This window comes from Neofelis nebulosa, chromosome 9, assembly GCF_028018385.1.
Source record: "Neofelis nebulosa isolate mNeoNeb1 chromosome 9, mNeoNeb1.pri, whole genome shotgun sequence".
In the NCBI taxonomy this organism is placed as follows: Eukaryota; Metazoa; Chordata; class Mammalia; order Carnivora; family Felidae; genus Neofelis; species Neofelis nebulosa.
Genome location: NC_080790.1, coordinates 59,521,597 through 59,539,156, shown reverse-complemented (window position 1 = coordinate 59,539,156; position 17,560 = coordinate 59,521,597). Strand labels below are relative to the sequence as shown.

At 36.5% G+C, this 17,560-nt stretch overlaps 1 protein-coding gene across 3 annotated transcripts in view; it reads right to left on the bottom strand.

Annotated features, from left to right (window-relative positions):
• The window catches only part of WDPCP (WD repeat containing planar cell polarity effector), a 388,941-nt gene that overhangs the window by 238,227 nt on the left and 133,154 nt on the right, over positions 1-17,560 (bottom strand). For all 3 annotated transcript variants that reach the window (XM_058683943.1, XM_058683942.1, XM_058683944.1), the window contains one exon: positions 8,148-8,757. In XM_058683943.1, coding sequence (XP_058539926.1) covers positions 8,148-8,757 — 610 coding nt within the window. The remainder of the gene's footprint in view (positions 1-8,147; positions 8,758-17,560) is intronic.

Below are 17,560 nucleotides of genomic sequence, written 5' to 3'. Positions count from 1 at the left end.
ACAAATGCAAGCTGCTAAAACATCTGGAAACTAATCAATATAATTCACCATATGACCAGAAAAAACATAATAATTTCAACAGATGCAAAAAAAAAAAAAAACTTGAAAAAATTCAATATCTACTCAAGATAATATATCTTAGCCAATTAGGAATGGAAGGAAGGGGACTTCCTCAACATAATAACATTAATACTAATAGTGAAAAGACTAAATGCTTTCCATCTAAGATCTGAAACAAAGCAAGGCTGTCCTCCCTTGCCACCTCACTTAATACTGTACTGGGGATTCCAGCTGATGTAATAGGGAACCAAAATAAAAGGCATACAGGCTGAATAAGAATATGTAAAACTGTTTTTAAATGCCATTGTCATAGTCATCTCAGAAAGTCCTAAAGAATCTACAAAAACATTATTACAACTGGAAATGAGTTTAACAGGGTACATGGTCAAGATTTTAAAATTTTATCTCCATATAATCCCAATGAACAATTAAAATTGTAATTAAAAATACTATTTGCAGTAGCACCCAAAAATATGAACAAAGTATGCATAAGATCTTTACACTTAAAATTAAAAAACACTGCTGAGAGAAATTTTATTGTTTTTAATTTTTTAATAAACTTTATTTATTTATTTATTTATTTATTTATTTAGAGGTGGAGGGAGAGAGAGAAAATGCAAGTAGGAGAGGGACAGAGAGAGAGGGAGAGAGAGAGAATCCCAAGCAGGCTCTGCACTGAGCGCAGAGCCCGAGTTGGGGCTTGATACCAGGAACTGCAAGATCATGACCTGAGCCAAAATCAAAAGTCAGATGCTTAACCAACTGAGACACCCAGGTGCCCAAAAATCACTGCTGAGAGAAGTTTTAAAAGATTTGAATAAATGGAGAGAGATATTGTGTTCAAAGATTGAGAGACTCAATATTGTTAAACTGTCATTCCACCTCAAATTGAACTACAGATTCAACATAATCCCAATCAAAATCTCAAGTACTTTTGTAAAACTGACAAGTTTGTTTTAAAATTTATATAGAAATCAAAGGATCTAGAATAGCCAAAAACAATTTGGAAAAAGAAGAACAAAGTTGGAGAACTAACAGTAATTGATTTTATGACTTACTATAAAACCACAGTAATTAAGACAGTGTGGTACTCCCATATAGACATATAGATCAGTGGAAGAGAATAGAATCTATTCATAAACACATACATATATGGTCAAGGCAGTTCAATGGAGAAAGGACAGTCTTTCCAACAATTGGTTCTGGAACAAATGAACATTCATATTTAAAAACTAATTTCAGGGGCCCCTGGTTGGCTAAAATTGTTTTAAAAATTAGGGGCGCCTGAGTGGCTCAGTTGGTTAAGCGTCCGACTTCAGCTCAGGTCATGATCTCACAATTCGTGGTTTGAGCCCCGCATCAGGCTCTGTGCTGACAGCTCAGAGCCTGGAGCCTGCTTGGATTCTATGTCTCCCTCTTTCTCTCTGCCCCTCCCCCACTCATGCTCTGTCTCTCAAGAATGAAAAAAAGTTAATTTTTTCTAATTAATTTTAATCTATGCCTCATAGTATATGCAAAATTTTAACTTGGAACAGACCATAAACCTAATTGTAAGAGCTAAAATGTCTAGGAGGAAACAGGGTTAGACAAACACTTCTTAAGATGGTACATAAAAAACACAAGTCATAAAATAATTTAAGAACTGAATTTCATTAAAATTAAAAACTTCTGCTACCCGAAACACGTTGTTAAATAAATGAAAAGGTAAAACTATGAGCTGGAAGAAAACATTCATAATACTAGTGTCTCACAAAAGATTTTTATTCAGAATATATAAAAACTCTTACAACTCAATAATAAACAATCCAATTAAATTTGGGCAAAAGATTTGAAGATATACTTTATCAGAGAAGATATATGGCAAATAAGCACATAAAAAGATACTAAGCTCCAACAGTCATCAGGGAAATGAAAATTAACACCATTACACACCCATTAGAATGGCCAAAATTAAAAAGACCATTAAGGCTAAGCGGTAGAATATAGAGCAACCAGAACTTCAAAATAGTTTCTTCTTCAGTTAAACATATCCTGAGCCTATGGCCTAGGCATTCTACTCCTAGATTTTTCCCAAGAGAAATTAGAACCTATGTCAATATAGGGGCGCCTGGGTGGCTCAGTCAGTGAAGTGTCTGACTGTGGCTCAGGAGGTGATCTCGCAGTTTGTGAGTTCGAGCCCCGCGTCAGGCTCTGTGCTGACAGCTCAGAGCCTGGAGCCTGCTTCAGATTCTGTGTCTCCCTCTCTCTCTGCTCTTCCCCTGTTCACGCTCTGTCTCTCTCTCTCTCTCTCAAAAATAAATAAGCATTAAACAAAATATATACATATATGTCAATATAAAGACTTGTACATGAAAATACATAGTATTTTTAGTGATATTAGCTTAAATCTGGAAACAATCCAGATGTCCATCAAGAGGTGGATCAATACACAAATTGTGGTTTATCTACATAATGGGATACTACTCAGTAATGTAAAGGAAAATTTGAAGATGTACATACCGATATGGAAGATTCTCACAGATAAATGCTGTTTATCTCACAGATAAACAGATAAATGTTTTCACGTAGAAAAACACTAAAAAAGTACCTATTTTATGAGTCCTTTTCTATGAAATTTAGAAAAAGCAAATCTAATCAGTAATGAGAGAAAGCAGGTCAGTGCTCTTTTGGCCTTCAGGGAAATAGACTGCAAAGAGGTTTGAGAGAATTTTTTGGTGATGGAAATATTCTGTTTTGATTGTGGTGGTAATCATGAGGATACATACATTTGTCAAAACTCATTAAACTGCACATTTGGAATGGGTACACTTTATTTTATGTAAATTATACTCCAATAAACTTGATTTAAAAACCCATCATCACTCTAGTTTAGCAGAATGCTGTCTGGAATAACAGTCTATTTCAAATGATTTGAGATCCAAGCTTAAGATTACTAGGCATCTAAGAAATTATCTGACATTTCTTTCCAGCAATAAATTACCCACAATTACCACCTGGGTAAAGTTTAGTATTTTAAAAGCTCACTAAAAGTAACTCTTTTGGAACAAACTGAGGGGTGCTGCTAGGGGTATGGGCTAAATGGGTGGTGGGCATCAAGGACGGCACTTGTTGGGATGAGCATTGGGTGTTATATGTAAGTGATGAATCACTAAATTCTACTCCTAAAATCATTATTACACGATATGTTAACTAACTTGGATTTAAATAAATAAATAAATAATATAGTGATTATGCCTATATTATGGCATATATACGTATAAATATGTATATGAGCTAAATATTCAGATTAAAGCCTTTTTTGATCCCCTTCTAGATGACAATTCTAACTTCTCCTTCAGGGGCTAATAGGTGTTCTGCGATAAAATCATTTTACATTTTATTTTTAAGCCAAGGGCCTTATTTGCCTGGAGTTTTAGTAACTTTAGAACCTGGACTCTCAGATGAAACTAGGTACATAAAAATATTGTTTCAGGATTTAATAGCTATCTTTTGTGATTAAAGAAAACTCTGTAGGGCACCTGGGTGGCTCAGTCGGTTGAGTGTCTGACTTCGGCTCAGGTCATGATCTCACAGTTCATGAGTTCAAGCCCCACATTGGATTCGCTGCTGTCAGTGCAAAGCCTGATTCAGATCCTCTGTCCCCTTCTCTTTCTGCCCCTCCCCTGCTTGTGCTCTCTCAAAAATAAATAATATTAAAAAAAAATAAAGAAAATCTGTAATCACAATTGGAAATATTGACTGTTGTTTTAAATTTATTTCAGTCACAAGAACAGAAAAACCTCCTAAAAATGCCCTAAATAATAAAAGGTATCTTATTTACAATACTAAAAAAGTAATCAAAACAGAACTTTTGAAGAAAACCTATTTCTTATAAAAATACTAAGAGAAAAATCATCCTACTAATTTTCTAGACAGAATGATACACCCACATGCACACGCGCACACACACGTTGCCTTTGATTTTCAAAATCCTATGAGAGGGCAGATGTTAGCTTTAATTATTTCTTGCCTAATATTATCACTTGAATATTTAACCTTTTCCTAACTTTGCAGGCTCTGGGAGAGTATTGCAAGGGCACTCCAGGTAGATGGAATACTATCAAAATCACCATAGGAAGGAGGGAATGTGAGAGAGAGCACATGCCCCAAATGGGGAGCTACAGTAGTGCAAAAACAGCTGGGGAGATGAAGCCTGAGAGGCAGACAAGGGCTTATCAACCCCTGAAGGATTTCAAGCTAGAGAATCCATGACCAAATCTGCAGTTAGATTACTCTGGTGGCAGTTCAGGGGATTATGAGAAGATTGGAAGGCAGAAGATTACAGAGAGCTACTACTTGATCGCTGCTTGAAAACAGGGAAGGTCCAGGTTAAGGTCATGACAGCAAGGCTGTACAGAGATGTTTTTGACAGTATTTAGAAGGTAGAATTGATGGGACTTGGCCACTGATTGCATATGGCATTAGGGGTGAGGGAAGATTCTAGGATGATTTCTGACTTGGGATTCCATCTGAATAATAGTACCATCCACCAAAACGAAGAATATAGAAGAAACAGGTTTGGGGAGAAAGAAATAAACTCTCAATCTACATAAAACAGGAGGAGAGCTAAAAATGGAACCTTACGGAGCCTCAACATATTCATGAATAGGCAGAAGGAGAACACAAACATGATGAAAAGGTGTTATCTGGGGTCATGGAAGGCAAGTACAATGAGAATTCTGTGACAGAAGTGGTAAGCAACCATTAAGTGCTGAAAAGTCATCAAGTAACATAACAGAAATGTCTGTATCAAGTAGGAAGTCCCTGGTGACCTTTGCAAGAGCAGTTCCAGAAAACTAAAGACCCAAGCCAGAACTTGGTACTGTGAGGAGTGAATGGGGAGTGAAGAAGCAGAAAAAGTCAATGTTCACTATTATTTTGGTTGAATCTGACTATGAAAGAAGGTGATCATCTGACTAATAACGGAAGAGAAACAATGTTAAGGAAGAGATGTTTGTCTGTTGTTTGTTTGTTTTATGGTGTGGCTTGGGCCTGTGTCTTGGGGTATAGTAAGATTTTTGGGGGGAGTGGGAAGGCTGACAAAGTAAAGGTGTCAAAAGGAATGTAGTGGGATCCAGAGTGGAAGTGGTGGTGGAACTAGTCTTGGACAAGAGGAAGGTCTCCTTTTCCATTGAATTGAGAAGGAAAGATTTATGTTCATGTAGATAAGAGGTTGGTTAGGTTGGGTGGGTAGGTGGTAAGAAGCAGATAAACTTAATGAAGTATCAATTAAAAGGGAAGATTCTCTCTTCAGAGGGCAGAGAGATAGATGATCATGTGAGTTTAAAGAGAGCAGTGGAAGTTGAAAAAGGTACTGATGAGAATGGAAAAGCTTTAATATCTCTGTAATATAATTAGGGACTTGTCTTTTAAAAATTAATCTCAGTCTACATATGTGGAAATACGGGACAATGACTGCCAAGCAAAGAAATCTGATTATATTTTGCTTTACATGAGACAGTACTTCTTGGCTTCCACGTGGGAGGATGATACTTCTAGCTCCCTCCTGAGGAAGGCATGCCCTTCAAATTCTTCTAACAGTAGTGATGGCCTTTTAATCCCCAACACATTTGCATGATGATTATAAGGATTTAGAATGGAAGCTCTAGTCTTGGAACAAAGTTTCCTTCAAGATTACACTGACCTATTCTAAAAGTCAAACTCCAAAAATCTTAGCATATTGGCACCAGCCACTGCCACGTTTACATATGACAGCATTCTATTTTAAACTATGATCTATGTCAGCTTCTTAAATTGTAAGCTACACCTTGCATGTCAAATTTTCCAAAGGCTTGCATAACAAGCTTATGAAAAAATCTCGTAAATGCTCCCTAGTGGGGAAACTGCACATGCAACTACCTGTTTATATATGCAGTAACTTGAATTATACATGAAAATTCCACATGGATGCCCAGAATCAGCACTGTGTTAATTCAAGAAGTATATTAAAATTTTTGGATGTATTTAGTAGCAGAACCTAAGAAAAATCTGTTCTTTAAACAGGGTTTTCTTTAAAAAAAAAAAAAAAAAAAAAAAGATCTGTTAGTTGGAATCTACTGTTTCAAGGAATCTACTCTTCCTAGAAAAATTAATAATCTGTAATAAATATTAATCTTATAATGTGTTTTTTAAAATTCTGGGAAACTCCATATCTAGATCTTTTAAAGAGTCTGTAAGTCTGCAAAATTTCCCTATCCCATAAAACTTAAGAGTCATATTGAAAATAAAATTTTAATGATAAATGTCAGTTGCAGAAGTTATCACCTTTTCATTTGAATGCTTGACTTCTATTGGATAATTCTCTTCCAAGAGACCTTCTTGGGAAAAAGATGTGACAGCCAACTCATTGCCTAATTGATTTAGGAACAGTGCCCAGGGAGACAGTCCAATTAAGTTTACAAGCTGGCAATTAGCAGGAAGCCCTCTAAATCCCTACACTGAGAGCCTGTTTACTTTAGTAAGAAGGCAAATGTGCTAGAGATAGGAAGAGAAAGCTGTGCTTTTTGCAAAGCTGTTGTGAGTAGGCCCACAAGGGAGGGCTGAAGAAAAGCTAGGTATATGTGGGCAGACAGCCTTCTGTTTGACAGGTAACTGGGTAATTTAGAGTGTGTGTGTGTGTGTGTGTGTGTGTGTTTTAACAGACATGCAAAACATCTAACATCCACTTTAATGAGCGTTGTGTATGGAGACATACAACTGTTAAACATGTAGTTGGGCAAAGAACTGGATTATTTTATAATAAATGAGATTCTAAACATTTTTTCTTGGACAACATTAACATTATATATAAATTTAGATGCATTTTTATTATGTGGAAAGAACACAGAGCTCACATTATACCTTTCAGGTTAATCAAGTCATTTTTAAGTAGATTTATTTCATCAGTTCAATTTCAGAGGCAAGTAGATCTATTAAAAAATAATAAACTGACATATACTTAGCAAACACTACAGTATCTTTAAAAACTTAACTTTGGGAGCACCTGGCTAACTCAGTCACTTAAGCGTCTGACTCTTGATTTCAGCTCAGGTCATGATCTTGATGTTCATGAGATTGAGCACCGCATCAATCTCATGAACAGCTGCTGTCAGCACAGAGCCTGCTTGGTATTCTCTGTCTCCCTCTCTCTCTCTCAAAATAAATAAATACATATTTTTTAAAAAATAAAAACTTAACTCTGTATCATAGAGCCAAACCATGCATAGAGTTTAAAACTGTATTGACTTTTCTATGTTTTCAAGTTGCGATAAAATGCATTAATTAAAATCTATTTTTTAAACCTAAATCTATTTTTTAAGCCTTACACACTCCAATCTGAGAAGCAATACATACATATTATATCAAATAATTTTAATAGGGGCACCTGGGTGGCTCAGTCGGTTAAGCGTTGGACTACAGCTTAGGTCATGATCTCCCAGCTCGGGAGTTCGAGCCCTCCATCGGGCTCTGTGCCAACAGCTCTGAGCCTGGAGCCTGCTTCAGTTTCTTGTCTCCCTCTCTCTGTGTCCCTCCCCTACTCACACTCTGTCTCTCTCAAAAATGAGTAAACATAAAATCAATCAAATCAAATGAAATCAAATCATTTTAATAGAAAAATTATCACATTCCTTCAACACAAAATTTTTTAATGGGCATAGTAAATAGTTTTAAAATATTCACATATGTATTTATTTTGGAAAGTATCAAATGTCGAAGTTTAAGCTTTTCATTCATCACAATGGACAATTAGTGCAATTTCCAAATTCTTCACTATCTAATGTTCCCTAACACTTAGAAAATCATCCACAAATCTTTCTTAAACCATATGAGGGCACCTGGCTGGCTCAGTTGGTGGAGCATGTGACTCTTGATCTCAAGGTTGTGAGTTTGAGTCCCACGTTGAGCATAGAGATTACTTGGAAAAAAAACACAGCTACATGAAATGTCTGAAAGGCAAGCCTATTTACGGGAAGACACAGAAAACCTACATTTCTAGAACGGTTTTATTCTCTTAATCATAATGTTATCATCATAAACATTTTGCTTACTCACCAACTTCCTTGACTTACCAAGTTTAAACAAAAGTGCACCCAAAGGTCCTCTGTCAAACCTGAGGAAGAGGAGATCATAGATGTCCCCACTTTTAGGCTTCTGAGAAACCACCTGAGGAGCTATCCACTGCATTTGAACAAGACTGCTGGAAATATCAAAGAATTTATTGAACTGCAGAGTCTCCCTGGGTGAGCGGTCTTCAGCCAAGAGCTGGATGTTAATAGGGGATAGAGCCATATCAAAAATTTGCAGCTCCCCTTGGTTGCTGCCAACTAGTAGAATGGCGCCACTTGGGTGGCAGCTTATTAACGAAGGCAAAAGTTTAGCCTGGGCTAAGAGAGTTACTCTACGGTGAGCTTCATAAAGAATTACTGAAGAATCTTCACAGCCCAGAATCAGTTTGTCTTCAGTAACATTCCTGCAGCAGCTAATGGCCTTCGATCTTAGTGGTATTCTGGTTATTGACACACACTGGATTTTATTCCGAACACATTCATAGATGCAGCTGTCAGCCATGGGCTCTTTGTCTACACTGATGGAGTGCTCCACTGTCAACACCTGATAAGGCTGTTTATTGCCAAAGCGAACATCCAGGGGATCCCATTCTGTGCGGACACAGCTCAGAACCTGTGAGAAAAGTATCAAGTATGTTCACACAGACCTTGGTTTTTCTTCAGCTGTCACACATACGACTGCATATTAATCCAGCATCCCATTGAAGACCATCAATTATCACCTTAAACATCAGCAACATTTAAATATGTATGTGCATATATATTTGTGCATCTCTCTCTCATAGAACACATAAATATATATAGCACATATATAACACAGCTGCAGAAATTGTAACATTTTAACTTTAACACTTTGTTTTTGAAAGTCTGTAAATAACTTAATGTTCAATATATAAAAACTAATAAGGTGGGCTTTGACTAAAATAGTATGGTAGTAGAATATCTAAAAATATCAGTTTAAGTTTTAAAACAATGAATAAAGGGCTTACTTATTTCTTTTAAACACCAAGAGTTTATTTCTTTTTCTTTTTTTCTTTTTTGTTAGGAGCACCTGGGTGGCTCAGTCAATTAAATGTCCAGCTCTTGGTTTCAGCTCAGGTCATTATCTCATAGTTTGTGGGTTCAAGCCCCACATCAGGCTCTGTGTTGACAGTGCTCAGCCTGCTTAGGATTCTCTCTGCCCCTGCTCGCACTTGCATGTGCGCACACTCTCTCACTCAAAATAAATAAAAACTTTAAAAAAATCAAATAAAGTTATTAAAATATACCCTACTGACTGAAGAGCTATCTGAAAGGAAAATTTGTCAACACATTTTCTAGCTATAAGGTGCTCTGTTAGCAGATCATTTGCAAATAGGAAGTTGAAAACACCAAATGCAATTAGGTAGTCATTGCAAAATACCAAGAAAAAATACAGACTTTTTAATCCAAACTTGCATATACTAAGACATCTCTCATATTTATGCAGCTGGTTTTTCCTCCCCAAATGAACTTAGTCAGGAGATGATCAGGTCAAGATATAATGTTAAGATAAAGAAAAAGTACAGTGTATAGTTAAGGGAGAAACATTAATGACAATGCTCTGAAGAAAAAAGCACAAAGGAGAGAAAATAATCCAAAAACAGAGGACCCTGGCTGATGAGACTCATGTAAGCTAACAAGATTAATGTGATGTCTTCTATCATCTTCCATAAGGCTTGTTCAATGTTATCCTCTACAAACTTCATGATCAAGAATTCCCTTCTTTCACTGAGTTCTTGGTCTTTCTTTTTTTCTTTTTATTGAGGTATAATTGACATATATTATATTACTTTCAGGTGTACAACAAAATGATTCAATGTTTGTATATATTGAAAATGATTATAGGAAGTCTCATAAACATCCATCATCATACACAGTTATAAACTTTTTTTCTTGTGATAAGTACTTTTAAGATTTACTGTCTTAGCAACATTGAGTTCTTGGTCTTAATCCTATCTTCAGGCACTCCTCAGATTAGGTGAATTCTGAAATCTAATAACTCTTTAAAGATTCTTAAAAAATACATGCCAGAGGTTTCAGGAACTAGTCAGTAGAATTCAAATGGGAATGGCTGTGGTAAAGGACATGGTGAAAAGTTTTAACAAAGGCATAGTGAGCAGGCAAAGAATGAGATGCAGAAGAACAGTATAGATAATTAAGGGATGAAAAAAAAAACACCTAAAAAATTTTTTTAAATGTTTATTTATTGTTGAGAGAGACAGAGACAGAGAATGAGCGGGGGAGGGGCAGAGAGAGGAGACACAGAATCTGAAGCAGGCTCCAGGCTCCGAGCTATCAGCACAGAGCCTGACATGGCGCTCAAACTCATGAGCTGTGAGATCATTACCTGAGCCGAAGTTGGATGCTCAACCGACTAAGCCACTCAGGCACCCTTAAAGACTTTTATAGTGTGTGGTGGCCTGCTTAAAGTCTGGAGATCTTTAGAAAAAGATCTCTGCTTTAATGCTAAAGTAATAGGAAGGTACAAAGAAGAAAAGCACAGAAACAGGCAGTGTGTTAGCTAAACCACAGATTATGCTATGTTCCAATGGGTCAGTTAAGAAAGACTGTGACAGCAGACCTAAGAATAGATGACCATGATTCAATTGTTTTATTTTTTTGTTGTTTGCTTTCTGTTTTGTTTGTTTTTTAATGTTTATTTATTTTTGAGAGAGAGAGAGAGAGCATGCGCGCAAGTGAAGGAGGGGCAGAGAGAGGGAGGGGGAGACACAAAATCTGAAACAGGCTCCAGGCTCTGAGCTGTCAGCACAGAGCCCGGTGTGGGGCTCTAACTCAGGACTGTGAGATCATGACCTGAGACAAAGTTGGCCGCATAACCAACTTAGACACCTGGGCACCCCATTTGCTTTTTGTTTTTTAAAGAAAACTGTGTAATAAAGAAAGAAATGATAAGAGTTTAAAAATTCAAGCCAAGAAAGAACAGAAAAGGTAAAGAAGAATCCTAAAGGTCTTGGAATTTCTAATTTCAAGGATAAACAAGCTGGTAGTTTCATTCCTAAAATGAATTGTTTCAGTCAAGTTTGAATCAGTCAGCTTTAAGGCTGAAACTTGTTGAAAAATGCACACTGAGATTATTTCATTTTTATTCTTAAAAAGGCTAAATTTGAAAAAGGTAGACAGAGCTGTTCCAAAAGTCATCAAAAAAGGAACAGTATAGAGTAGGAAAAGCATTAAATAGTTAATATAACTGATGCCCTCTCCGGAAGATATTTTAAAATTAAGAAAGCACAGAAAGCAGAAAAGCAATTATAGTGAGCTGGAGATAGGCTCAAGATTGTCATGTTTCATGTTTAGCTATAGAGGGCTGGTTCAAACTAAGTGTTTATCGGGACACCTGGCTGGCTTAGTGGGTAGAGGATTCGACTCTTGATCTCAGGGTCATGAGCTCAAGCCTCATGTTGGGTGGAGAGCTTACTTAAAAAAAAAACTAAGTGTTTATTATGACCATGAGTATAGCATCCCTGATTCTGGCAAAGTGGTGATGGTGGCACTATAGTTTTTGAATCTCTCTAAATCCCTACATGAAAGAAACAGTTCAACTAAATAGCAAAACCAAAAACCTATGGATGACTAGATGAGAATTCGAGAGAGCATTGTATGTAATGACTTTATGCTCCAATAATGTAAATAAAGTACAACTATTTAAAAATGCAAAGGAGGGGCGCCTGGGTGGCTCAGTCGGTTGAGCGTCCGACTTCGGCTCAGGTCACGATCTCACGGTCCACGGGTTCGAGCCCCGCGTTGGGCTCTGGGCTGATGGCTCAGAGCCTGGAGCCTCCTTCCGATGCTGTGTTTCCCTCTCTCTCTGCCCCTCCCCCGTTCATGCTGTGTCTCTCTCTGTCTGAAAAATAAATAAACGTTAAAAAAAAATTTTTTTTAAATGCAAAGGAAAAAATTGATAAAAACATAGGCAAAAAGTTTCTGAATATTCTCAGTAATTTATATTAGTAGTGGTAGTATTAGTAGGATTATTCTCAGACTGTTAAGTGTATACTGTGACATAAAGTAAGCAAGTAATTGTGAGATATTATAATTCATCTCCCATGTCCCTGAAAACTAGGATTTTTGTATGAAAAAGAGGAGATACAGATGTAATATAGAAGAGGTTAAATTTAAAACCCTGTATCCTGAATTTGAGTTAGAAGTAACAATGTGAACTCACTCTGAATATATATATATATATATATATATATATATATATATATATATATATGTATAAAATATGTAGCTCATCCTACTAGATACCTAGAAATAATGCCCAATCCAATAACAACACTTTATCCCTAGCTCCCAAACTTGGGCTTACAATACCACTTTCCATGAAAAGAAACCAGAGCTTATTAAAGAAATGGCTAATTCCAGATCTGAGGCAGGAAATGTTTAAGATGAGCATGAAACATACTGTCATAGCAAATAGCAGGGAAGCTACCCAAGACTACTGAGGTCATGACAAAAAGAGGAACCAACTTGTAGAGGCTCCAAATATGAGACAAATTTGAGCTTTCAATAGGATAACGACTACAATTTATAAAACCCATCAAATCAAATATATTTAAATTCATAAATTCTCAATGCTACTTAAAAAACAAAACTAATTGGTTATCTTCAGGGAGTGATAAGGAACCAACTCATTATCTTGAAAACTAGTAAACAAAAGAAAAGAAACAGACATTTATCCTGATTATAATACATGAATTCAACCACAGGAAAACAAATAGGAAATGAGTAAAAGTATCTATAAAAGTATCCCAATTAATAAATGAAAAACTAGTAATTAGAATATCATCATTTGCAACCTAATGAATTAATGGATCTAGGCACTGAGCATTAGTAGCTGCTAACATCAAAGAAGAGAGACAACCAAGAGAGAACCTGACGTTATGTGCCTTCTGATGAAAAGAACACACCGCCCGGGGCGCCTGGGTGGCGCAGTCGGTTAAGCGTCCGACTTCAGCCAGGTCACGATCTCGCGGTCCTTGAGTTCGAGCCCCGCGTCAGGCTCTGGGCTGATGGCTCGGAGCCTGGAGCCTGTTTCCGATTCTGTGTCTCCCTCTCTCTGCACCTCCCCCGTTCATGCTCTGTCTGTCTCTCTCTGTCCCAAAAATAAATAAAAAACGTTGGAAAAAAAAAAAATTTAAAAAAAAAAAAGAAAAGAACACACCGCCCCACAGTCTTGCCAACACTAACTTGCAGAATTTTCAAAAGACAGAGAAACATGTTGAACCACATGATTATGCAAACAACAAAATCCACACTATGAGACACTGCAGTTAAGGAAAAGAAAGCAATGGAGAGGGGGATTTGTATATTAAAAGAGAAACATTAAAGTGGTTTTAAAAAAAAAAAATTTATGTGTATTTATTTTTGAAGGGGGGAGGGGCAGAGAGAGAGGGGGATAGAGGATCCAAAGCAGGCTCTGTGCTGACAGCAGCGAGCCCAATGCAGGGCTTGAACTCACAAATGGCGAGATAATGACCTGAGCCAAAGACGCTCAACTGACTGAGGCACCCTGAAGTGTCTTAAATGGATAATACTAAAGTTTTAAGAGATGCATTAGGGTGATAAAAACTATATGGGTATATAAGAAAGTGATTAAAAGCCATGACAGAGGTTACTTTTGGGGAACAGGAAGGGTTGAAATCATGATAGTACATTCATAGTATTTCTGGGCACCTGGCAAAGTTCTACTTCTTGACTTGAGTGTGGTTCCAGGGGTATTTCCTTTGTAATAGCTCATTAAACTATACATTTAGTTCATGTGGTTTTCTTTATGCATGTTTTTTTTTATAATAAAGAGATTTTTTTTTTAAAAGCTACCATCCCTAGAATATAAAATCTTTGTTATGTAGTTGAAAGCTAACACAGTACATACATTTCTTTGGAAGAGACGTTTCTCAAATATTCTGGCTTTTCAGTTGAATGCATTTACAACACTTTCTGAATGTTTTTTTAATCAAATTATGCCATATTAAAAGTTCGTCTCATTTTTACTTTTTCATTAGTTGCTGCTCCTCTTAATCACTGCAAAAATAGTTTTAAGTTTTATGGGAAAAAGGTTATCTTCGTGAGGTTATATTTCCCTATCCCTGACTACAAGTTGTAAGGTTTAATAGCTATGCTTATGTGGTTTTGATTAAATTGGTAAACAAATTCAGTGACCCCTTCTGAGTAATACAGCTTGAAATTACCATCATACTCAGAAAGCATTACCTAATCCATATAGCTGAAAAGTTAAAATACCTGCTCAAATACAAAGGTAAGGGAAGAATTAGTTGTGTAGTCATCACATTTTTGACAAAGTGAATGAATTAAATAGTTCTGTGATGACTATAATAACGTTCTAAAAAGGAATACATAAAGAGTATGTGGAATTTAAATAAAAATGATTACCATGTTATATATAATAATCCACACACACACCATTAAAAGCTGTTTTAAAATGAATTTAATGATAAAAATTTCTTTCTCTGCGCACTATCTATTGTATATTTTTCAAAGAAATTTTTTTTCCTAGACTACATAACTCTCTCTGCTCTCTGCTTCTAATTAAGATATGTGCTGTTGTTTAGAGCTCTGCAGTGTGAAATTAGACCAGGAGTTTTCTAATATCCATAAAATAAATTAAAAAATGTTCCTCCTCCGAAAGACAGATAATTCAGTCACAGAGAGCTTAGTTCTATGTTTCCTTTGTTTTCTTTTTTTTTTTAGCTGCTTGGTAAGCCAATTTTCTACTTAGAATCTACTGTTAAAACTCTCATTTGGTTCAGTATGTGGGCTTTATCCTTTCCATGGTCTATTATGTAAAAATGATGTTTTTTTTTTTTTTTTAGTTTGCTGTAAAGCAGTGACTCTTAACTTGGATGTACATGAGAATCACCTAGGGAACCTGTTAAAGAATACTGGTGCCTCCTCCCTCTCAGGAGGTTCAGATATAACTAGTCTGGGTGGGCTCCTCTGTAAAAGCTCTGCAGGTGATTGTAATGTGTTGCCAAGGCTGGGAACCACGACTCTAGGATCTTGCCACTTTCCAACTAAAAGCTTATTATTATATTTTCTGATTGAACTTAGATGGGAAATGCTTTTTAAAAATTCTATTTTTTTTACTGTTTATTCATTTATTTTTGAGAGAGAGAGAGAGTGGGAGCAGGAAAAGGACAGAGAGAGACACAGAGTCCAAGGCAGGCTCTGAGCTGACAGCAGAGCCGGATGCGGGGCGTGAACCCACAAACTGTGAGATCATGACCTGACCCAAAGCCAACGCTTAACTGACTGAGCCACCCAGGCACCCCTAAAAATTCTATTTTTTAACAGATGCAATGACTAAATTTCCTTTCTATGAGGTTGCTACTTTTTTAGTTTGAATTTTACGGAACTGATAAACTGAGGGTTGATGGGGGTGAGAGGAAGGGGAGGGTGGGTGATGGGTATTGAGGAGGGCACCTGTTGGGATGAGCACTGGGTGTTGTATGGAAACCAATGTGACAATAAATTTCATATTAAAAAATAAATAAATAAAAAGTATAGTACAAAATATTTAAAAATAAAAAAAAGTATATTGTATCTTTTATTCTGATGATTGGTTCAAGAAGTCTATTGGTGACCAGTGAAAAAAATTTAAAGACATATGTCTGAATACTGCTTTTATCGACTAGTGGTTTTTGTTCATGATAGTCTAAAAAATGTGCTACAATTAATTCATAGTTAAAAATTATATCCTCAATGGGAAAAAAAGAAATAATTATTTCCTTAGAGATTTCGTCCAAAGACATATGCATATGTCTTTTGCATATGGAAGTTCACACGAGGGTCTGAAAAAGAAATCTTTTTTCTTTACTAACTTTTTAAAAAGATTTACTTATTTTGGGAGCTCCTGGGTGGCTCAGTTCGTTGAGCATACGACTTCGGCTCAGGTCATGATCTCACCATTCATGAGTCTGAGCCCTGCGCTGGGCTCTGTGCTGACAGCTCAGAGCCTGGAGCCTGCTTCAGACTCTGTGTCCCCCTCTCTTTCTGCCCCTCCCCTGCTTGCGCTCTGTCTCTCTCTCTAATATAAATAAACATTAGCAAAAAAATTTAAGGGTTTACTTATTTTTGAGAGAGAGAACACAAGCTCTCTCTGAAGCTGGCTTCCACTGACAGCAGCAAGCGCAATGCGGGGCTCGAACTCACAAACCATGAGATCATGACCTGAGCTAAAGTCGGGTGCTCAACAGATTGAGCTACCCAGGCACTCCCTGAAAAAGAAATCTTTGCAAATTTTTCCAAGAGTCTAAACTTTGATAGACTGAAAAGGCCAAATCCAAGAAAAAGCTACTCTTGCTTAAAAAAAGAAAAAGGAATTATGTATCTTAATATATAGTAGGAGTGAAAAGAGGGGCATTAACTATGCGATCATTGATGAATAGCTAAAAATCACGTACAAAATACATCACCAGGAGCAAGGGAGACAAAAGCAAAAATGAACTATTGGGACTTCATCAAAATAAAAAGCTTCAGCACAGTGAAGGAAACAATCAACAAAACTAAAAGGCAGCCTATAGAATGGGAGAAGATATTTGCAAATGACTTATCTGATAAAGGGTTAGTATCCAAAATCTATAAAGAACTTATCAAACTCAACACTCAAAAAACAAATAATCCAGTGAAGAAATGGGCAGAAGACATGAACAGACACTTTCCAAAGACACACAGATGGCTAACAGACACATGAAAAGATGCTCAACATCATTCAACATCAAGGAAATATAAATCAAATCCACAATGAGATACCACCTCATACCAGTCAGAATGGCTAAAATTGTCAACACAAGAAGCAAAAGGTGTTGGTGAGGATGCAGAGAAAGGGGAACTCTCTTGCACTGTTGGTGGGAAGGCAAACTGGTACAGCCACTCTGGAAAACAGCATGGAGGTTCCTCAAAAAGTTAAAAATAGAACTACCCTACAATTTAGCAAGTGCACTACTAGGTATTTACCCAAAGAATACAGAAATACAGATTCAAAGGGGCACATGCACCCCAATGTTTACAGCAGCATTATCAACAATAGCCAAGCTACGGCAAGAGGCAAATGTCCACTGACTGATGAATGGATAAAGAAGATGTGGTATGTATGAATGTATGTGTGTGTGCATATATATATATATATATATATATATATATATATATGTATATATATATATATATATATATGCATGCTGAGTATATATACATATATATGTGTGTGTGTGTGTATATATATATATATATATATATATATATATATATAAATAATGGAATGCTACTCAACCATCAAAAAGAATGAAATCTTGTCATTTGCAACGTGGATGGAGCAACAGTGTATTATGCTATGCAAAATAAGTCAGTCAGAGAAAGAC